This window comes from Pygocentrus nattereri, chromosome 8, assembly GCF_015220715.1.
Source record: "Pygocentrus nattereri isolate fPygNat1 chromosome 8, fPygNat1.pri, whole genome shotgun sequence".
In the NCBI taxonomy this organism is placed as follows: Eukaryota; Metazoa; Chordata; class Actinopteri; order Characiformes; family Serrasalmidae; genus Pygocentrus; species Pygocentrus nattereri.
This window is the reverse complement of record NC_051218.1, coordinates 13,400,202-13,424,867: the sequence shown is the minus strand read 5'-3', so window position 1 is coordinate 13,424,867 and position 24,666 is coordinate 13,400,202. Positions and strand designations below refer to the sequence as shown.

At 38.2% G+C, this 24,666-nt stretch overlaps 1 protein-coding gene across 1 annotated transcript; it reads right to left on the bottom strand.

Annotated features, from left to right (window-relative positions):
• Window positions 1–258: 258 nt before the first annotated feature.
• Window positions 259–24,659, bottom strand: shtn3 (shootin 3). Its single transcript, XM_017690057.2, has 18 exons — window positions 24,525–24,659; window positions 24,351–24,406; window positions 23,583–23,643; window positions 15,807–15,901; window positions 15,391–15,553; window positions 14,259–14,356; window positions 13,907–13,988; window positions 13,339–13,433; window positions 11,806–11,952; window positions 10,190–10,343; window positions 7,704–7,863; window positions 7,371–7,441; window positions 7,157–7,260; window positions 6,126–6,140; window positions 5,004–5,069; window positions 4,669–4,789; window positions 3,194–3,476; window positions 259–2,291 (listed from the first exon to the last, which is right to left on the bottom strand). The coding sequence occupies exons 1-18, from the start codon at window positions 24,547–24,549 to the stop codon at window positions 2,147–2,149; spliced, it is 1,941 nt and encodes a 646-aa protein (XP_017545546.1). The 5' UTR covers window positions 24,550–24,659; the 3' UTR covers window positions 259–2,146.
• Window positions 24,660–24,666: the final 7 nt, after the last annotated feature.

Sequence of the window (24,666 nt, the reverse complement as noted above, 5' to 3'; positions counted from 1 at the left end):
TTTAGGATATTGGCCCTTTAAAGGCAACAAATGACAACAAATATAGTCAGCTAGTCAAGAGGTTAATGTGGCAAAAAAATAATGGAAGTCTGGGTAACCCAAAATCTTATGGGATGAAATACATGTCTGTATTAGCCTCCTTACTTCACTAAAGCAAACTTCAAACACCAACCAAGTCTTGGTCGACAGACCGTTTGAGGTGATGGAGACTGTGCAGCCATTTGGATCCACAAACAGAAATATCACATTACAAAAAAGTAGTCGTTTTTCATGTTTATTCAGTCCAGTTTAAAAGGTACGGTGCAGGAGAATAACATGATTTTTAAATAAAAAGGTGCACTCATTTGTTTGTAGCTTCAAAACACACACACATTTTAAGATCACAACAGTCAGATAAAATCCCAAGTGGGTCCTCAACTTCTTACAGCCTACAGAGATAAGCCTGCACGGCAAGCAGGCGGAAAGGAACCGAATGGTGTTACAGTAAGGCCGTAAACACTTGGGTCAGTTCATTTTGATCTTTTAACTTTTACCTTAAAAACCATACAGAGAGTTTTAATGTGCCACGTACATTAGAATTCGGGTCTCAGTGGGTGTAGTAATAAAACCTCAAAAGAGCAGTCAAATTCTCTTCAGGCTGATGCAGGATCACTCTGTGAAATCAGTGATCATCTGAACTAAATGTCTTGGCTATTGCACACCATTACAATTAGCAGATGATATAGCATCCATCAATTGGGAGGGGGGGCTATAAAAAACCTCACAGCCCACCTAGCTCTACCTCAACACAAATGTGAAAAGCAACTATCATACGATCCTCAAGCAGCGAATTCACTGCAGTGCAAAAAACTTGGGAAACACAGGTGGAAGACATTAGAGGATAATATGTCACTCCTTAAGGGTGTTCACATTTTTACGATGTAAATAACCTGTACAATTAAATATACGCTAGGAGGTGAGTTTGTCTAGGAGGAGGTAGACTGAATAGACCCTCATCTATCTCCTTCATGGTTATCCATATCAATCAGAGCACTTGCATGGCTTATATTTGCATCTTATGAGGACAGAGCCTCAGATATAACAGCAAAAGTACCTTGATGTGCAGTACTGATCTCAGACTGATTCAGGATTGAGTTTTTGCATTGTAAACAATGATCTTTACTGTATAGTTCACTTTTGAAAATCTAGAAAGCAGAGCTGGGCAATGCGATGATGTATAGCCTTTTGTTATTGCGATATGAAACTGGATGTCAGAAATGTTACATATATAAAGATGTTATATGGTGGATTCTTGGCCTTTGATGCTAAATTGCATTATATTGACCTACATTTTGCAAACAAGGCCTTTAAGCAAGGTTTTAAGGCCTTAATGTCCTTTAGGCACTTCACAGCTAGATGAGCTAATGACCAACTTGAGGTTTTGTGGTAATTAGGCTAAAACAGCAGGGTTAAACCTCTCAACAGCAACAACAGTGTCAATAGCATGTGTTCTGTGAAGTTCTTGTGTTGCTAGATCTTTTTTTACCATATAGCGCATGCTCAGATAAAGATCATCTTGTGATGTCATTTTTAGGCCGTATCATTCAGCACTAATAGAAATGTTGGCGAGTGTAAGGATAAAGTTGTGGCTGGGTAATTTCAAAATGATTACTGTAACCCCCAGTAAAGGAGTCATATATAGCTACTCAAATAGAGAGAAGACCAGTGTTGTTATGAAATGTTTCTAATCAAAAATCCTACTGAATGGTAAATCTGAGTATGAATGTTTCCTTTGGAAAGATATTGTCAGCAATGCATTTCATACGCTGCATTTTAAATCTCAGGAGTTTTTTAAAGTTCATTGTACTTGTTCTGGTCGGACCCAGTTTCAAACAGACTATTCACATAGGATCAAATGTTCATTTTTAAAACAAGAATAGAGTGGGTTACCTTTAAGTTCTCGAGATGCAGGATGCTTCTAAAGAAAATGTTAAATACTAAGTGATCCATGAGTAGATATGCACCCACAGCATCAGACGCCTTTGTACTGAATACCTAGAATTGAATATTTTCCAAGTATGTTTGTGGAATTTGGAATAAATAAAGTGAAAAACCAAAACAAGATTCTGTGCAAATACTGCAGCTGTCCTGCTAGTGCTGCTTGCTGTTAACACTCAGCATCCATGCTGCCATTTGCTTCGTTAGGGCCGTCTGCCGAGGAGCTGAGCGTGGCCTGCAGGCCCTCGTTCTGTGCGGGGTGGCTGATTCCATTAGGCTGCTTGCTCTTCTTTTGTTCTTCATTGTTCTGTGCTCTGTAACACAAAATGAGACTTTCTGAGCCTTATATATGAAAAGGCCAATGATTTGATGAAACCAGCCTAGGTGAAGAAAAAAAAAAAATACAAAAATGTATGTTTATACCTCACCACCACTTCACCACCTGTATCTACATTATTTATCAGCTCCACTTACCATATAGGTGCACTTTGAAGTTATGCAATTACAGTTCATCTGTTTCTCTGCATACTTTGTTAGCTCCCTTTTACCCCATTCTTCAATGCTCAGGACCACCACAGTGCAGGTATTATTTAGGTGGTGGATCATTCTCAGCACTGCAGTGACACCGATGTGGTGCTGGTGAGTTAGTGTGTTTTAAGCTGGTATGAGTGGATCAGACAAAGTGGTGCTGCTGTAATTGTAAATACCGTAGAACTATAGAGTGCACCTATATGGTAAGTGGAGCTGATAAAATGCACAGAGAGTAGATACAAGGTAGTTGTGCTTAATGAAGTGGCCTGTTGGTGTATGCGAACAATATAACACAACACACAACAATGTGACATACAAATACTGATTTTAATGGGATCAAATTTTAGGTAAGTGATCATGTTGGCTCATATTGTTTGTTTATATTTTAGCATTTTATTTTTACTTAAACTGCACTTTAGTGATTGAAATAATCATCAGCTCTCAATTGTCACAATCTGCCATCTGAACGCAGCCTTAGACATGCAGTATGCATGATACTAAATGGTATAACAAGCTTCCATTACTTGTTAGTGATATCAGCCTCATAGCACTAGTGCATTACTGAGAACTGAGAAACTCCTACAGTTATGACTTTATCTGGCATAAACCAATTTCATGTCCACCAAGAAGCTGAGGGTACATTCATTTTGTACTGTTTAATGGTGCCAGTGGAAGTGGCTTTTACCGGGTGCAGGAGCTGTTGGTAACCAGTTCGGAAGGCCTTTTCTCAGAGAGAGACCTGTGGACAGAAGCTCTCTGTTTGGTTCCACTAGGCTCTGTGCCTGAGTCTGAGCTCCTGCGGGCTGTGGCTGCTTCTTTGCCTGAGTCTGAGCTGGTCCTGGAGCCAGCCTCACTGCCCGAGAGGGAGCTGCTGCCCGGCCCATCTGTGTCTTTACCAGAGTCAGAACTATGCCGACCATTTAGGCTATCAGATGAAGAGACCTTACTGATCTGACCATCCATCTCATCTGCAGAAAAAGGCATGAGAAGAGCACGATGAGTTTGGCTGACTGTTTATGAAGAAACAGTTGGTTGGATTAACCCCTTAAATCCCTTAAGCCCATTTTCATTTTCTCACTCTCATGACTACATAATGTATATTAGTTTCATTGTAGTTACTACATAACTACAACACTGAATAATGCTGATATGAATAACATGCCTGCAGGTTAAGGGGTTAAATTTACAAAGACATAAGAAAACTGAACTTTTCATTAAGCAACCAGCAAAGACTTTACATATTTGGGTAACCATGGTTAGAAATGCTATTAGGATCATCACTGCAATCTTATACAGTGTATGATTTAGAATTAAATGAATTAAAGTCACATTCTAAGCATTGAAGGAGAATTACACTGATTTTGGCTTGGTTTGATGTAAAATGGTTCATCATACAGAAATGTCTACAGATTTTATTTTACAGTGTTGGTGACAGAAACCAGGGCTCACATTGTCTACAATGCAAATACAGCCATGTTACATATTTTACTATGCAAAATGACCAGTGAACCTACTTGTCTTAAGTTTTTATATGTAATGTTGACAATGATAAAATAATACTAAATCCGAGGAACATAAAGTTTTTTGGGGTTCTACTTTGCCTTCTACTGTGCATGCAACTCTCTGCCATGAATGTATTTTCTCAGGCATGAGGTAATGGATTCATAATGTTATGTAACAACTTTCTGTGATATCGCTTCTATTAGCATTTGGATGTCAGGTTCCTATCACCACCAATGTGAACAATTCTGACTTAGCAAGATTCTTTAGAACAGAGCATTTCACATCAAACCACTCAAAATGACTATGTTAATTACTGAACTAAGCAGCAATTTTAAAAAACATTGATGAAATTCTCCTTCAGCAAACTTACAGCCCTGATTTTGTACTGTGAACATTATAAGGAGTTACAATATTTTGCCCTCTAGTGGATGAATGAGAACTGGAACATGTTGAAAACACAAATCTGCACGAGTCGTATTATTCATGAAACAAACCTCATAATATAATATATATGACACAGAACGCATGTTCTGTGTCATATAAACTTTATATGAACAATCATAAGATTATTGATTTTTTTTTGTATAAATTGTGTTTTCCATCAACTACAGTTCAGTACTTTGTTATTCTAAAGATGCTTGTTCTCTTTGATATTACCTGCTGCAGCAGGATCACAGGCCTGCTTGCGTCTCCTCCTCAGAATCACTTCCAGTTCACTGTCCTTTTTAATGGGTAATGTTTCCTGGAATCCACGACTGGGACTCTTTTTCACTGGGTCCTGAGAGGCCAAACAGGAAAAAATGAGCGCTTTCATGCACACACCTACCCGGGTACCTTCACATTTATTACATCATCAATAATAATTTATTAATATACATGCATGGAACTGTAACAACGCTAACATCTCCATAAAGGAGGAAAGCAGGTACAATGAAAGCCCACATAAGTAGATATTGATTAAATGAAATGCAGTCATTAATCAGTTGAAGTACCAGGATGCCTTTCAGCTCCTCCATTGCGCTCTCCTGGTGTTTCTCCTCAGTGGCTGGATTTTGCGGCTGAACAGAAGAACAGCAGAGATAATGCCAAGTTGCACATATCTGCCATTTCAGGCCACTACAGTGCTGCAATACTGTGACAAACAGCAGCATAATGCTTCTTTTTTTACCAACATCTAAAATAGTTTTCCATCAACTTCTTTTATTTTGGTATAGCTGGATGATACAGAAAAAAAGGGGTGGGGCTGTATCTGGAACCGAAACAGAGCACAGATGGTAGCTATTAAAATCCTGACCACTGGTCCGCATTATTGATTTTAACTCCTACAGCCCCAGTGAGTGTTTTTATGGTGGCCCAGTCAATCAATGCCTTAAACAGTCGATTTACTCTCTCTGTCTATGAGATGTCCACATACAATAATGCCTTAATAACTACACCATTCCTCAGGGAGAATGACCAATGAGCCATTTCTACCATGTGCTTTCTTCATTTGTGTCTTTTCAATGAAAAAGAGAACTTTAAGGTCATAACCACCTTCACATGCCCTAATACTCTTTTTGACATGTGTGACAAACACAGAGCTGTCTTCTACTCTAATCTGATGCATTTATGTAGCGCTGTCAAGACAATGAAAAATGAATCAAGATTGATTGCATGTTTTTGTGTAGCTAACCTTATTTGTTCAAATTTGATCCCAAAGAGAGGATTTATATCCCATTTGAAAAGCAGTGTATTTCCAGTATATTCCAAATTGTCTCATAACTGTCCTGGAAAAGCAACAGCAGGTGCACATTTCAACTCCTGCATGATTGTAGCCTCATGCTCTCAAATCACTATATTACTCACTTTAATCTTAGTTTTGTGTATTTTGCTGCTCACTGAATTATCTATAACTCTCCTGAAAGCACAGAGCAGTGTAGTCTAGAAATTACTGATATTGCCACATCAACACTGTGTTTTGCTTGTAAATTATACTTAAGGTTCAATGTATTTTAATGGTAAACAAATTGACACAGTTGCATTAAAGATTTGTGGCATTTATCTTTTACCTATTAGTGCATTATTAATGCATCACCTTTGATACCAAGAGTTTAATGATAAAGTGGCAGACTTACCTTTGTGCCAAATCTCTGCATATGACAGGATCAATTCAGCAGGAAACATGTAATGCAGAACAGACACAATATTATAGCTCTTGAGTTGGAGCACACAGCAACACACAAAGCATTAACTCTCAGAAGTTATCATCAGTAATAAAACATTATATGATTCATTATTGATTATTTCTGTCTGTAGCTCATTGAAACAAGCATTTAAAAAAAAAAAAAAAAAATCAGCCAAAGGTGCAGATTCTAAACTATCAATCAATGCCATATTTGTCTTTCTAAGTAGAAGGTATTTTATTAAGATTTGAATTTGGTAAAAATTATTCCTATGCAGTTTTGTATTGTAGAAGGAAATCCTTTATATTTGCACATTTTTGTCATGGCTTGGCAGTAGTAGCCGCAGACACCACAGGTTCTCATCAAAAACTGATACTGTGAATGGCTTGTGATATTTACTGAATTTCAGAAGTGTCTAATGGTAGTAGATCGGTTATAGAGATACAAGTATGAGAAATGACTTTTGGTTGTTTTGCCTGGCTCAGAGAAGACACAGTGTGCTTTACATACACTCTTTTATCTTTTTAGGGTTAGAAAGCAATATTGACATTGGTCTGTATATTGCTCATTTGTTTTTACTATTTCGCCCAATAAAAATATTTCAGATTTACTTCAGTTGTTAGATATGATTCTTATTAAAAGTGAAGAAACATCCAGTATAATATCCCATTGTCAATCTACAAAAAGGTTTACTTAAGTATCCAAAATGTTTTGATTTGAAAAAATAAGTCTAAATACACTAATGTGATATATGTACCAAAACTATAAATGATCTTAATTATATTGTGATATATATTTTGCCCATATCGCCCACTACTACTTAATATCGAAAAAAATGAAAATGTTGCCTTCTAATGGTTAAAAAGACTCCAAAACTAGACAATTGAATATTATTATTATTATTATTATTATTATTATTAATAATAATAATAATAATAATGATAACAACAACAATAATAATAATAATATACACTGAGCTTCACCTTTGTATCCTGTCCTTTCACAGGCCTGAGCACCACCCCATGTTTGATCCTCTCCATCATTTCATTGACAGCCTTCACTTTGACATCGTCCACAGCTTCATTCACTGCACAGAGAGGAGCCAGCATTTGTCAGGTAAGGTCAGAATAGGAGGCAGGTAAGGACAACACATACAAAGGTGCTGTTTGGACTGCATGAAGCCAAAAGTAAAGTTACCTGGAGCCTGCTCTAATTTCGGGGAGCCTTTTCCACCCTTGGAGGATTTCCTCATGATTGCAATGAGGGAGCTATTTATACAATGAAATTAGAATAATGAGAAGATTCAGGCATGTCAGAATAAGGGATTCATGTCTGTTATCAAACACTGTAACTGCTGCAGTATTGTTAATTCTTAACACCACAACCTGAATAGCTTGTAACCACAACAGATCATAAACATTTGACTAAGTCAGCCGAGTCATTAAATACATTTGCTCTGTGTAGTAGGAGCTGAGAGTACAGACAAACAGTATGTGTGGCATTGCTTTGGTGCAGTAAGTGGAGCAGTACCTGAGGGGGTTGCAGCGAGAGGGAGGGGGTGGGGGAGGAGGGGGAGGAGGGGGTGGGGGAGGCGGAGGAGGCTGGGGAGGAGGTGCAGGGGGAGGTGCGGTCCCAGGAGATGGACCTGAGGCTGAAACACAGGTCCTCTGAGACTCCTGCAGCTCTTTCACTGTGGAAACAATGAGGCGTTACTGTAGTTATAGCATGAATCGCAAATGTTGCTTCATTGTTCTCAGGGATGGGTTTCTCCTAATTTTATGAAAGCTGCAGCGTACTCTTTTTTGAGATTGATTTGTTTTGTCAGAGGAGATCCTTTAGTGTCATTTGAAAGCAACTGGACTGGCTGATAAAGTTAGGAGTGAGTGATGTCACAAAAATATATCATGATAGTTCATTCTTGATACACAATATGCATCACAATACGTTTTTCTGGAGTTTGATGAGTTGAAGCAGACAAAAACAACAGTGGCGTCACACTGCACTTTACTGCAAGTCCAGTTAAACAGGCCTCACTATGCTCTCTTTGTGATGAAACATGCATTTCAATGTTCTTTAAGTACTGACAATATCTAAAATAAACTCACAGGTTTACTATGACAATGTGACAATTTGTCCCAACAGCAATAAACATGGTCATATTTCCCACCCATATATAATGTATCTGTTTATTTTCCACAAAAGAGCCAATGAGACAACCTGCATTAAAAGGTCATAGCCCAGATGTACACGAGCGTTAAGTGACAGATGTCACACTAAATAATGACACAGCACAGGGCCATGTCAATTAGTAGGTTTTGATATTATATTTTCATAATTCTTCTCCTAAAACAAAACTCTTACTTGAGGAGGACAGCAGTTAATTGACATCCCTGCATGATTCAAGATGTCATTTAAAGGACAAAATTCTCGTTTTCCTTTAATCTTCTGTCAAAATGTAATACTTCTGCCCACTTCTAGAACATCTTCTGATTTCTGGCAATGTGTCAACAATAATGGATAGAGAAAATAATATTAACCAGAAGTATCATATTTCAACTCCCACTACCACCACCACCTTTACCTATCACTAAGTGACACAGTGCCTCACTCAAAAATAGTTCCGGAGCAGTAATACGATTTCCTATGATTTGCCTTTAACATTTCCAACACAGATTTTTCTCTTAATGCACCATTAGATGCTGAACAGCAGCAGGACAAGAGAAGGGACGACTGCGGTGTCTCTAAACTCACTCTCAAAAGAAAATGTATCTAATATGTTTAGAATCAATACTGTGAAAATGAGTAATGATGTCATTTAAAACTTTCAAAAATCACCATGTATTTAAAAATCAATGTTTTTGACTGAGGGAGCTCCAGGTTCAACCAATTACAGAAGCTCATGTACACTATATGGACAAAAGTATTGGGACTCCAAATTATTGATATTAGTTGTTTCAGCCACACCCTTTGCTAACAGGTGGATAAAATTAAGCACATAGCCATGCAATCTCGATCGACAAACCCTGGCAGTAGACTGGGTCATACTGATGAGCTCAGTGACTTTAAACATGGCACTGTCATATGCCACATGTCAGTTTGTGAAATCTGTCATGCTAGATCTGCTCAAGTCAACTGTAAGTGGTATTGTGAAATGGAAGCACCAAGGAGCAACAACAGTCTAAAGCAGGAGACCACGCAAACTCACAGAGTGGGTTTCTATGGCCAAGCAGCTATACACAAGCCTAAGGTCAAAATGCACAATGGCCTAAAGTACTAGTCTAAAGCACAATGACACTGGACTGTGAAGCAGTAGAAATGTATTCTGTGGAGGGAGTCATGCTTCTCTATCTGTCAGTCTGATGGAGGAGTCTGAATTTGGCCTCCAGGTGTAATGTGTAGTTATCATAATACTTTTGTCCAAACTGTGTACTATTATTATAAGAGTACTATGATACTGTCAGACTTGACTATAAATTGCAGATTGATCCGGACGAAAACCACATAATTTGAATTATATTATAATATTATAGAATGTTCCAAAATAAAACTGGCTTTAATATTCTGACATCATTCAGTCTTACTTTCTGAATGTAGAATATATAACAAACACCCACACTTTTTTGAGAAAGATTTGGTGCCCTTGTCGAATTATATTTTTTGTTGATCTTGTAAATAAATACAAGTCTACAGAGAACACGTCTGCACAAGTTAACGCACAATTATGTATTTGCTGAATTTAACACACTGGCGGCGGGGGGCATAAAATATGGTATGTGCAAAAGTTATGGCCCAGTTTATATTTAATGTCTTTTTTCCAATGTTAAACTTAGCAAATAAATATAAACTATTTGTGCACAGTGCCAGTTTATTCCCTGTAGACAATATTATTTTCTTATTGTCAATCAGAAAATTGGAAAAAAAAAAAATTGACTGGGGGTTTTTAAACTTTTGCATGTCACTATAAGTGACACTGTGACTTGAGCCTGTTCTGCTTGAGCTGCAGGATGTGAGCTCACCTCTGCTTTCTAAGGTGCTGCACTTCTTCACTTCCTCCTGCAAGCGCTCCTCTGTCTCTTTTTTCTCCTCCTCCAGCAACTCCAGCTGTTTCTGCAGCTGTGCTAGTTGCTTCCGCAAGGCACACTGATCCAGCTCAGCCTCCAGAGTCTTTACCTACAGGGAAAGAAAGGGAGATGAGCATTTAGTAACTGTGAATCAGAATTAATTTGCATGTCAATGGAAGCTATAAATGAAAGGATGACATGAAGCACTGCAAGACACAACAGTTACACAAACCCACCCCAAATTATTGTTATTTGAAGGGCCCATATCAGAGAAAAAAACATTTTTTAAAATAAAAGTGTCTAATGTAGTATGTAAACATTGTTAAAATTTCAAAGTGTGCCATTCACTCCCTAGTCTATACAGTCCATATAGGGAAACTAAACTGCAAAAACAGCCTCTTTTGAATTCACTGTTTTTGTGATGTCATCTAAACCTACTCAGCCTACAGCAGTTTAGCATCACCTTCATATTGAAGTTCGAAGGAGCATTTAAAGACAAAGTAGCAACAACAGCCTGTTTAATTCTAGGGGATGAAGAGAGGCTGGAAAATGGTAATGTTAAAATTAAATATTTTTCTTGTACATGAACCTGCACAAATGTAAGTGGATCTAAGGTAAAAGTATATGGGAAGATGTAGGATATAAAATGCAGCAACAAAATTGTCTTATTAATGACAGGAAGAGAATACTTCTGAAACTTTTCAATCAGTTAGTTCTGTGAGTTTGCTCTACATTGGCCTTAGATCAAATACAACAATTAGCAAAAAGTTCAGACTCAAACATTCAAAGTTTAAGCACAAAGTGAAGCACTGTAAATAGTATTTCAATGATGCAGCATATTGACTGAATGTTGTCCAAAAAGTTTAATCCAAGTCCTGAGTAGCTGCAGATCTATTCATTGATTGATGACCCACCACACCTGCTCTAAGCAGTTCTGTGAATAGAGCTGCAGTATGAGTTACTGTAGGCGTTATGGCACTCTGACTACCTTCTGGGAACAGCTGATTCCTTTCTCAGCCTGTTCTCATCAGCCCTGGCTTATGTCTGAAAATATTTATGCAGGAACATCATGTGTAAGTAAGTCATGATCTGCATCTGGAAATTCTCGGCTGCAACTTCTTCATAAGTCTCCAATACTTAATCCTTGATCTTATCTGAGAGCTGTCAAGCCCCCAGATTTCTTCTCTGATGTGCTGGGGTTTGTAATTAACACAGTGCAGTTTTGGAGGCGTAGCCAGCCTCCTATTTTATCCACATCCTCTCATTTGTTGTGGCTCCTCAAGGAAATTAACTATCTGCTGAGGCTGCAAACGCAGAGCAGCTTGTGCCCAATCCTCAGTAACAGAATAAAATACTTGTACTGTAAGTCTTCAGAGCTAAACACAATACTGACAGATCCACAAGGCTTTGTGCACATCAGAGATGCAGTTTTAATTTTAATGTTTATTCAGTGCTAGCTTTTTTCTTCAAATATTATGAAGTCTTTACCCTAAAATATCCCATTATGCATTAAGCAGGTATGATATAAATGTATTACTGACATGAAAATTCAGAGTGTAAGTACTGTCTACCTTCTCTTGGTGCTGCAGCCGTTCCTGTTCCAGTGTTTTGGTTACATTAGCCACATCCTCCAAAGCCTTGAGCAGCTGAACACTGGGGTCTGCTTGCTGCAGGAGAATCATGCTCTGCCGGTTTGCCTCTTTTTGTTGCACCAGCATCTATAAGCCAAAAAAAGAAAGAAAGAAAAAAAAACAACCTCAAAAGAAATCACCCAAATTTAGATGAATACTGCTGTGGTTTAGCACATTTCTATCATTCACTGCACTTTGGCTGGAAACAAATTCAGGTCTGCTGGTAAAGGATAACAAGGCGAGTAACTGCCACTCCTAAGAAGAGATTCAACATTAGCATGAACATAAATGAGCTACAGATTATAATGTTTAAGGTTCCACCAATTTTTTCAATATTTCTGCACAACTAAACTGTCAAGATGTAAACAAAATGTTCTCATGTGAAATGCAGCTTTCTAGAGAAACTCAAATCAGAAATGAGAATTGCAGTAGTGCTGATATGAACTTTTAATGCTTTGAAATAGTCTTCGCAATCATTCAAATAAGTGTAAATATGATGCAAATTATTTTTCTTTTTTGTTCAAATTCTACCTGATGTTTTAGTGCTTTGCATTTAGTTTACCATTCTTTTTGTACATGGACTCTAATCCATTTAAACAACAGAGCAGCGGTCACCAACCTTGGTCCTGGATATGTACCTTCATGTGTGGTCTGGTTTCAACCCAGCCACACCTGCAACATCTACTTAACTTCTTCAGAAGTTTCTGAGTGGCTGGATCAGATGCTTTTATTAGGTAAGGGGGAATAGCATGTTAGAGGCAAGTTGCAACAAAGCTCTGCAGGATAGTAGATCTCCAGGAGGAGGGCTGGTGATTATTGCTATAGCTCTGTCATGTGCACTTGTTGTATTTTTGTGCAAGTGTACATTATTGTCCAAGCTTAATCAAAACCTCCTTCACACAAAGCTTTTACATGAAATGTTTATGGAACAACAGAAAGGCTCCAAAATGGCTTGCAATGAAACCTCTTTACATTAACTTATATTAAAAGTAAAGAATGTTTTTGCATTCTTCTGTAAAGCTGCCATTTTTTTTTTTTTGGACAGTGACAATATTCTGTCTAATGCCTCAGAAACTGTTTTACAATAGTCTGGTGATAAGATTTTGGCCTAAAATGTATTTTTTTTTAAAATTGTGTCCAAAGGAAATAATGATCATTTCAGTAAATATCTCATCAGAAGGTACTTAGAAAATCAGTATATATAAACTAGCAAAAATAAAATGAAAAAGCATAGACGCATTGATATGAACATAGTGATTTAACTTTATCCATGTTGGAATGTTATGATCAATTGTGATCTGATTATATTTTATGACAAGCTGAGATTATTGTTTTTATTGTGTACATTCAAGTGTGAGATTTCATGATACAGTGACTAATTTCCTAAAGAATCATCATCTAACTGTATTGCTGTGAAGTGAGAGCTGTACACTCCTATGATGTCTATATTTTCAATCTGGACTAATGCCATACCTCATGTGCATAGGTCTCTGCTTTTTGCCTCAGGCTCTGCTCCAGATCCAGCTGCTCCTTCAGCCCCTCGTATTCATGAGCAGCCATCATGGACACTGAACACATGGTCATATTGAGACACTCAGTCTTGAGGAGATGACAGCCACACATGCTGAGTGGGGGTTTTACTTTTAGGCAAAACACCTGGTATGTGAGAGCTGTACTCCAGCAAAACCACTGCAGTCTATATGAACACAACTGCAGGGGAGGGAGTCAAATGGAGAGCAAATTAAAGTACATTTCCCCAGGCACAGCTGAGGGAATTCCTAGTCCGTGTCCTACTGTTAATTTCATCAAGGCGTTTAATGGTGACCAGTGAGTGGGTCGAGAGGAAATGATTCTCTTCCCAGGCAGATGCCAGATGTATGGCAACTAAGCCAGAATGATGTCATACTGAGACAAAGGCGTGAACGTGACTCCACTGAAGAAAAATGTGGCCCACTGATGGTACTTCATCAAAACAGAACAGGTCAGAGATTATCAGTAGTCAAAGCATTTCAGAACTAAATGGAAGCACAAGCACATGTACCTCTGTTGAATCTCTTGATGGTCTTGGTTTGTTGCTCAATGGTATTGTGAAGCTCCTTCATCTCTGCTTGCTCTTTTTCAGTCTGTGAAACAGTAAAGGAGTTAAAAAAAACACTAACTATAAATTAAAGAACAGGCTTGGGTCAAATGAAATATTAAAATAAATTCTGCTCAATCTCCCATAACACTTGAGGATATACACTGAAGGCTATGTAAGGCTTTTTTACATACTCATTCATTACTGAAAAGGTTCATATATGTAGCGCACACCGAAGCCCCTGTCCACAGCTATGCCAAGCATGAGTGAGCCCATTCTCCTACAGTGACAAAAGCACAATCGGTGCACCACTTACAAGTGCTGTCAACTCCTCGATCTGCCTCTGCTGCTCCTGTAACTGACAGGCTAACTGCTTTTTTTCCTCCAGCAAAGTGTTCACTGTTTCCTGAAGATCTATGAAAAAAACAGTAGTGCTTTAAATATACAGCAATGAGTGTCAGTCTATTCTCAATCCTTTTACGTGCAATGTACAGATCCTTTGCAATACACAGGTCTTTCAGCACCAACATAATGGTGCAAATAAATGATGGTTAATAAAAAGATCACAAATTGTAGCCATCTAACAAAATTCAGCTGATAAGACAGTAATACTGTTTTGAAGTAGAGGAGGGCAATGTGACAATATTTTATCATATTGTGATAAGTTACATCACAATACACCACAGTATGATTCAGGTTTCATGACAAAGACAGCATAATTAGACCTGTTTAACTGTTTTTAGCGCAACACACTATGTGAAAAGAAAAAGAGCTGTACTCATAATTTAGATTTTTTTTAATGTGGTACTGCTGGGCCGTTCCATCTATCAAACCTCAGAAAGATGAGATGTTTCATAACTATTGAGATATTGGATTTTGCCATATTGCCCAAACCCACTGTGATGTGTAATTGCATGCATTGTATAGAAGAGCATTTTGCAATGTTGGATGTCCTCTAGACCCTTTTAACCCAGGATGAATCTGATAATTGTGAGCTCATCCAAAGATTATTCAAAGAAAGCTTAGATGAGACTTGGTGAACAACATGGATGTAAGTCAATGATGTAAATGATCTACTATTATCATCATATCATCTTCAGTATAATGTTATGTTTTGCATTTGCCAATTGTATTTTGTGCCAGACCTTCTTTTTGAACCTGTGCTGTCATTAATACATAAAGACTTATGGTGTGGTCTGAAAACCTCTTGCAAAATCTGACCCAACATTTCTGACTTTTAAATTATTATTTCAAACTTTACAGGGTACCTCAAGCAGTGTACAAGCGTAATATTTTAGGGTGTTCTTTTTCTCCTGACTCAGCAATGCTACTTCTTATATTTTAAGAAAAAAGTCTTACATCGCTGTTGTAAGAAACAAAACCTCGGATGTAATGTGCCATGCTTACGTTTCGAGCATTAAACCAGCCAGGGAGACCGTGTAGTGTACCTTTGACCTGCTGTTGGTACTGGGCGTAGGGGTCCGGGCTGTGATCCTGTGGCTCGGCGTCCTCCTCCAGGGAGATGCAGTCGGAGATACTGGGCAGCAACTCATCCAGACATGGCCGAGATGACAGGCTCAGATACTTCAGCTTCCTGTTCTCACAGTTCAGCTGAGAGTGTGCAAAATAACATTACACAGTCAACTATCCCAGAAACCAAACTCACAACATCTGCTGTGTGGGAACCCTAATTCAGTTTTCAAGTGCAACCAGAAAACAATATGCTGTACTATTTTCTTATTCAGTTAGAGTGAATTCTTGGTGTATAGACATATCTGCAGAGATTACAATACAAACTTTTGTGATTTTTTGAGAGAGACAGCTGTTTGTCAGCTTAGTGCAGAGTAAACTGTGGGTGCTTTACCTTGGTAGCCAGTGCTTCAGCGTTCTCCCGACACGACTTCTCAATCTCCAGCTGCGTCTGCAGCACGCTCACCTCCTCAATCACCATTTGGGAAACTAGACAAAACCAAAAGGCAGTTTTAATAAGTGCCTATAACCTATAATAACACACCTGCTGCATTCAATAGCTCAATTTTGTCTTCTGTCTTATTTACCTGTAGGTACACATCTTTAAATGAAGGGACAAAAATATGTGAAGTGTTTGTTTTTTTAGGTTAAGAAAAGACAAGCATGAAAAATTAATTGTGTATTAGGTACAGATATTGAGATATGCTACTCATTTGAGGTGCAGAAGAAACAAGAATATTTGAAGATAAGTAGAGTGAAGAAAGACTATCCTATTTTTTCACTGCTACATAAGCAGAAACCACTAACAAGGTTATCTGTTACATGTTCACAATAGCTGGCCTCTCAACAATTTTGACAGCATTAATACTGTTGCTGTCACTAGATCCCACTATAGTAACTCTACACCCCATGGAGAGCTCACAACAGGGGATCAGATGTCATAGCAAAGTCAAGCCAGTTCATGTACAAGTGTCTGCTCTGCAGGGTTCCACTCTTGCTCCAGTCAAACACACTGCTGTGAGGTTAACATTCATGCATCTAAATTGTGCTTTTACCCTCACAGTACATGGAGGAGTGATCGTTTAGAATTTGAATTAATTGAAAAATTATCTAATTATTTACTTTTCAATTTTTCAATTCTGTATTGACAGGTTCAAGATTGATGTGGAAACAAAAAAAAAAAAGCAATAAAAAAAATGGCAAAAATGTAAGCAATGATTTTCTTCCTGCAAAACAAGATTGCAAGCACAATATATTTCATAATAAATATTCCTTCTTCTACTTACAAACCCAAGTGTAGCATGGCCTAAAAATTATTTTATTAAACATAATGCAAATATCTCTGCTTGTTTCAATGAGCTGCAAGTGAGAAATAAATACAAATCAAATTGCTTATATTTTTCTGAGCATACAGAGACAGTGTAATTGGTCCTGTTTAACATTTTACCATGGCACAATATGTGAAATGTTGAATAAAAAATTATTCATGTTCATAGTTTTTGACAGTATCTTTGAAGCATGGCAAAACTGCTTCTGATTTGCCTGTTACAACTATACAGATAAATGTCAAGACTTTAATAAGTTATACATAAGAACAAAATACACTGGTTTCCTCATTGGGTGAGGGGATGGGCCAAATCAAACCCCAAGCCCACATGCCACACTTTGGGCAGCCCAGCTCTAAAGGTTCAGGAAGCAGCAGAACACCTTAGCAGTGTGCAAGTATGGGTCATAAACAGAAAGTGGAAACCATTGGCTTAGCCTGTCTCCATATAAATACTGCCCCAGAATGATAAGGATGTGTTACAGTGTGTAAGTGAGTGATGGCAGTTGATGCTCTGGTCAGTGAGTTGATTCTCTGGTCAGTGAGTGATTCTGGATCCACTTTCCATGAGAGTAAATGAAGATGAAAGGAGCTCTAAGTCATCAGTTTCTTCACAATGCAGCTGCTGAATAATGCATGATGGATGCTCTTCTCAGCATGCAGCTAGATTGGAATACATCAGCTTGCTTGGAGGCCTTGCTGCTGAATACATCTCATTTTATTTCTTCAACAAGCGTTTTTTACACTTCTTTTGATACAGCAAATTTGCACATCATGAAAGCATAAAACAGTTCTCTTTTAACCGTTTGTAAAGACAGAAATAGATCAATATTTAGACAAGCCTTAAACAATCATGAATTCCTGTGTAACGTGAAAGATAAGCAAGTGTTTAAAACATATTGCCAGAGATGCTAAAACAAGCAGTTGCCTCTAACAAAATGCCTTGCAGAAGTTCCAGCCTCCAGGCTGTGAAAAGTATAAAGTGAGCTCTATATATTTAAAACATGATTTAAATTTAAATAGATGCCAAAAGTGGCAACTGTGCTACTGCTCATGCCCCAGTGCAGCAGAAGCACTTAGAAAGATGCTCCTGTAACTTCAATATTTCCTATGATATATGCAGAGTGGACTGCACTGCACCACAGTCTGGCTATGCTGCTCATGTGATAGGACTTCAGCAGACAGAGGAAAATGCCCCATTTTTGGAGAAGCTGAGTGGAAACCGAGGCTTGATTCATCATATTTGGTCATTTTTCACCCATCCCCATTTAACTACAAAACAATAACTTCTGTTAGTTCTGAAGAGACACTACTTGAAACCCGAGAACATTCAAATAACCATTAGTAAAGTACGTAGCAATCTCTAAGGAAATTAAATGCACATCCTACAAAGCATCTGGTTCCATCCATCTGCATGTTTGCGGTCATCTGTCAAGAATGTAGATAAACACAACTGGACAATCTGATGGGATAGTCTTGATTCAGTTGTCCCCCTCAGCAACCACTATTACAGTGCATTGGCATGAAACATAAAATGTATGCTAGCGATGGCATGATACCACCTTTTCTCTTCTGATATCTTGATGCCATCAACTGATACTGATAATGATCTGATATTTTTCTATAAAAATGCTTTATTTACTTTTCTTTTACTGTGACATTTTACTATAGCTAACATAACATTACTTCTCACAAAGGACTGGTGGTATCTTCAGTAAGATAGATCAAAATCTTTCAACCACACTTTAGAAGATCTTTTCAAAAATAACACTAAAGAACTAGAAAAAAAAATGATTTTCTTTTTTTTTTTTCACAAGTTGAAAGGGTGTTAGGGTTTGGGACACCCACCTCTAGACAGCTACTAGAAAGTACCCTATAAATTACATACACACATATATATACATACATACATACATACACACATATATATATATATATATATATATATATATATCAAGAGCTTTTTCTATTACAATTAATACTATGGGTCTAATAAATAAATTTGGGTCTTAATAAATACTTGTTTTTTTTTTGCTGTAGGACCACAGTTTTAAGTAGTTGGTAGTTGCTATTTGGTAGTGTGGTCTACATAGGCAAATAAATGTCCAAACCAGCCTTAGAGACATACAACTGTTTATGTAGACTTTCTTTCTGTAGTATTATTGTGCAAGCTTGGAAGTACAGAGTACATTGTTTATATATACACCATTGTTTAAGCTGTCTCTGCTAAATTTAATAACATGTAGGAAGAATGCTCACTGTTAAATAACTACTCTTACTTGGATAACTGTAATAATATCAGTAAAAATGTTTAAAATGTTTAAATGAATAAAAATAAGCAACAGTAACAACTTTTAGTCTGATAAACTTGAGACGAACCTTAACCCTGAAACTGACGCACGAGCATATTTTCTATTTGCCCATGAAACTGTAATAAACCTCATAAGAAACAGTGGCATTGCCATTTTCACAGAAATGGTTTGGCTACAAGGTCTTGGTCCAGACTGCCATTTCACCTGAGCCCATCTGAAGCTCCTCATTTCACCTGATGTATCAATGCACGTTTTTACTCATCTTTTCCCCAAGACCTGAATCTGTTTTTACTGGTGTCTGAAACCTGAAGCTGTGGTCTGAATGTGCTTGCTGCATCGAGTGGCAGGGTTTCTAGAACTGTCTCATATATATTTGATACAATACATGTGATGTATGGTTTGCACGAAATACATCAATAACAGAATTACGTTCTTCAAACCAAGGTTAGTGAGTTTTTACCATCACTGTGGCATATTGCCATGTTATATCAGGAGCTGTTAATAAAGCAAACCATTTAACCTAAGCAAGCTAGGCTGTGGGTCATGCTTTGCAGAATGAGTAAGATGAGTCAGAGGGATGCACCTGCTGGCACACAAAGATCCAGCTGAACTGTTATTTCACCCACTGAAAGGGGTGGGTCTCTGTGCCCTAACAAAGCCTCCCTGGACATTGGTCCCGCTCATTTAGCTCCCTAATGACTGACCGGCAGAGCTCAGCTCCAGGCCTAGCTACCGAGAAGAGATTCTAGGTCAGCAAATGCTTTGTGCTGCATGTGCAAAATATGGCTTTATAAAACCAGCAGAACTGAGACAAAAACAGGGGGTCATGGCCCACCAGCACTCTTTCAGGCACAGAAGGAATTATTCTGTCACTGGGGCTGTGTTGAGCTAGTACTGGCTGAAAGTACCATCCAGCCCCCTTTTCGATTACAGCGATTAGGTTGTGCTGATAAATCAGAAGAGTTTCTTGTTAATCACTGTGCAATTCTGTTTGCACTTGGAGTCGTAATTGCACTCCATGCTAACACCCTTTAATCCATTCTAAGCCATCTCTCATCTCCACTCACAAAAGCTTACACTCACTAAAATGCACAGAATAGTCATAATATTGTTTCTATTTTTCATTTATTAAACTTGGGTACAAGACAAAAAAATGTGGTGGAAAAATGTTTTTTACTAGATAAATGATTGAAGAACTAAAACTAAGGCTCACTGAGGCATCCCAAGGAACGAGGTGGGAAGCAGCTGTTTTGCCAGACGCAGATCATGTGCCTCCCAGATACTCGGCAGCAGTTTCCCTGCAGCAGCCAATCATCAAACAGCACTCCAACCAATCACGTGCAACCAGCATAGGACAACTGTCCTGTACGTCTGCAACTGGGACAAGCCACACTGACATTTGCAGAGTCATGTAAGACACTGCTGAGAACTATGCTAACTGTGGATGACCCAATGAGCTGACCTACTGCATATGGTTTTCAAGATATCATAGAGACAAAAGTTGTGTAAAATATAGTAAAAAAAATGTTCACATAAGCAAAGAGGCTAATGTCTAAAGACTAAAATTCATTTATAACATTAACCTCACAGTGTTATGGAATATATGGAATGCTAAAGAAGCAGCCATAGATAGAAGACAACTGGAATGACAATAACCGCCATTCATTTTCAACTAGTGAATAATTAATAATTGGAGATTTAAATAATTCAAAGAAAAAAGCATGGCATATATGAGGGCTGTATGTGTAGCATAGTCTAGTAATCCTCCCCTGGGGGATGAGGACAATTCCAGGAGGAAGCTTTGATTGTTTCAGATAGAGTCTGGGGCTTCAGATGACTGAGACCTGAGATCTATTAAGCCATACAACATATCCTGATGAGCCACTGTACAGACATATGTAAAAGCTTGTATTCCACTGGTGAAATTATGTTTTATTGATTTTCTATGTGAAAATAAGTTAACACATCCTCCGCAAATATGGCAATTCTCTGCTATTCTTAGTGCCTAATTTCTTTTTAAGATAAAATATGCCCAAAGTTTTGCACAGGCCACATTTTGTGTTTTATTTTTTTATAATGTGTGAAATTCAGCAAGTAAATGGTAATTGTGCATTAAAATGTATGTTCTCTGTGGCAAAAGTGCTAACTTATACTCAGAAAATCAACCAATCATGTCATTTCACCACTGCCACCGACGTTTGCGTACAACTGTGCTATATATGGTGAGATGGGACAAACATTCAAAAAGAAACAGCACAGGGCAAAAGGAAGCTTACAACTTAAACTGCATTCAAGCAATACATAAATATATATACACAATGTCTCAACTCTTTATAATGTTTTTATAGCTTTATGGTCTTTATAATGCAATCAACATTAGCAGCAGTTAAAACTTATGGGCGTGTTTCAGATGTACAGACTAAAAACCCCAATTGGGGTTTTAAGACAACACTGAGGATTAGGGATCTAAACATCAGATTCACACTCGTTTTGGCAAAGATAAAAGGTTATGGAGCACCACTGCTTGTCAAAACTCCAATATTCTTAACTCTACTACTCTATACAAACTAATCTTACAGAGGCTACAGATGTACTAATGTAATGTGTTAAGTAATCACACGTTTCAGTTACAGCCAAGTGTAAAAACAGCTTCACCTACTAGAATTACTTGTTACTTGACGCAACAGAAAATCCTACATTTAAGAATAAGTATAAATGTATCACCTGAGTGCAGAGCCTGTTCCAACCACTGATCCTCAGAGTGCACTTTGAGCATTAGCAAGAAGCGTTCTTAGAGGCGCCTATACTTCCTTACACTGGCACTAAGCAGATCTAAGACACATCGCCAAAACAAAAATCCATTGGCTCCTAGTAGTCATGGGGACTGGGATACCATTTTACACCTGGGAATAAAGGCTCATTTAGAGGACAGCTTGGAGGCAGAGAGATAATGAGATGGGTTAGGGAGGAGGTGACACCAAACAAGGCACGAACTGTCAGATTACGAGGACAAATCTAATGAGGGGATCGTCTTTTATGGCTACCTTAAGTAAAAGTATGGATGCTGACAGCGTCCTGAATGGTATGGTACTTTAAAGAGGCACTTGTGTATGATACTGAATATTTGCCTTCCATGTTTTCCAAAAGTTTTAAAGGATGCCTGGCAATAAAGTTGCAGCTAAAACCACATACCGCTGCATATTCCTTACACATAAACGTAAAACAGCACATATGGGACAAAATCAAGGGCAAACACAGGAGCTTTCTTCCTATTACAATTAAGAGTTTCTTTGAAGACTTAGTCACATCACTAATCACCGGGCCATCCTAATTTAAATTCCCAAATTATGAAAAACAGAATTTTTCACCCTTTGAAATAAAAGAGCTTAATGTCTGATGTATGTACGTTTAAAAAAAAAAATACCATTCACTCCTCAGTCCGTACACGGAAACGAAGTAGAAATAAATAGCACAGTTCAAATATGCTGTTTTTGTGATGACACATAAACCAACACATTTACACACATCCGTCTATTAAGCCCCATATGCCAAACACAAGGTCTGCAGGATGGATAGGATTTTGTTGTGGGCCTGATCTCGCCCACAGGCCTTGTGTTAGACATATGGGGCTTATTTTAATTTTCTATTAATATTAGCCTGTTTCACAACACCCTGCACTACAATACCCAGTATGCATTGCAACAATATGTGCACATCCACCAGCCCCCACTACCACAACCTATGGGACAGCAGTTACACCTCAATTCTACCACACCAGTCATATCACCAAACACACTAGCTGGGTTTTAACTGCAGCTCAACCTATATAAACACTTGTACCAAAAAAAAAAAAAAAAAAAAAAAAAAAAAAAAAAAAAAAAAAAAAATCGATCAGAAGAATGAATGAGCTTGCAGCAAAGAAAAGATACAAAGTGTCTAGTTTTAAAAGATCTACCTCTTGGGGATTTTTCAAATTTTTATCTTAGAATAAATTTCTATGTAATATTTCACGGTCTACTACAAGTGCCTATATTTTGTTGATAGTTTTTGCCATATTTTGAATAAACAATGGCCAGTTCAGGATAAAGCAAAATGTTATTTCATAATGAAAAAAAAACATAGGTGTTCTCTGGGCCACTAATTTGTTGAGATTAAGCCTACGGTGGTGTTGAGCCCATCCACGCTGAAGTTATAAGGAGTATGTCAGCCTGGACTTCTTTTTGAATGAGGCATGATACAGAACAGCCAATCAGAACAGTGACAATTTACATATGGTCTTAAAGGCACAGTAACAAAAACAGCATACTGAGGGAGGGAGTGGAAAGTGTCATGTGCAAATGAGCAATGTCTGTTTTTAGTATATAAACTATATTTAATGGAGGAAAATAACATGCAAGAAAACTACAAGATTTAGGCCCTCTAACGCTGAAAATCGGTGCCAATTCTGACACCTGGACAGCTTTCAAATGTCCAAACTATTAGTTTTGCAATATTACACCACTGACTCAGTAGTCAGTGTAATAGAAAAACTTACCTCTTTTAATGTGCTTTAGCTGCCTTTCAGCCTCATCTCTCTCTTCAGTAAGCCTCATGCACTGAGGAATTAAAAAAAAAAGATGCTGAAGGATATTTGTGTGCGCTGAGATGCTTAGATGTGCAGTCATTTCCAGGCACAAATGGACCGAGAGGTCAGTTCACTGAGGCAGTTCCCAAACTAAAGCAGCCGTTTTAGACTGACATCCTGTGCAGCAGAGATTCTCTAAAATAACTGAACAACAGAAATCTGAAATAGGTGGAATATTCCCCATTTTTACATCTTTCGTCGTTGTAGCCCAGAGCTATTCATATATTCACAAAAATCGAATTAAACTGATACTTAAACTGAGACGCCGCATGTACACGTGTATGAGGATTTCAACTTCACCAGGCCGCCTTTGCCTCTGAGGGAAAATAGCACTGAAAAGAGCCACATTTAACCAAGTGTGCTTCCAGAAAAGACAGTTTTAGAGATATCGAGGATGCTTGTTAGCTTTGTGTCAATGTAGAGCCCACAGTAATAGAGAAATGCGGTCTGCTGCTGTGCAGTGAATCAAATGATGCACAAAAACCTCTCAGCTGCAGAAGGGTGTCACCGTGCCCTCACTAAATCAAAATGCCGGTTAGCTCACTCAGCGAGGGGCATGTAGCCTTAAAGAAACTCGACATGATGCTAACAAAGGGGCTCCTACATGTAACAGCCTAAGCACTATATTCCAAATGAACTTAAGTGCGGTTTATAAATCCCAGCCTAAGCATCCTTTACCTCAGTTTTCACTCTATGAGCCTCTCCCTCCTCGTCTCCACTGGCCTCCATGACCACTGAAAAAGATGAACAAGGTAACCGAAGGCACAATAGAGTCAGTCTGCAACGAGAGCAGCATGCGCTCATATAAGGCGTGATAAGGTCGAGAAATTAAATGTGTGTTAATAAAATTACCGGTAGGCAGCTGACTTGCATCCATAGCCCTTTGGCAGACAGCAGCACCGGTGAGAAAGAGAGACCCTCCTCCCTAACTCCTCACCGTCTGGAGTACACGCAACCTCCAGCCGACTCCCATTCTCACGTTATTTTTTCCCAC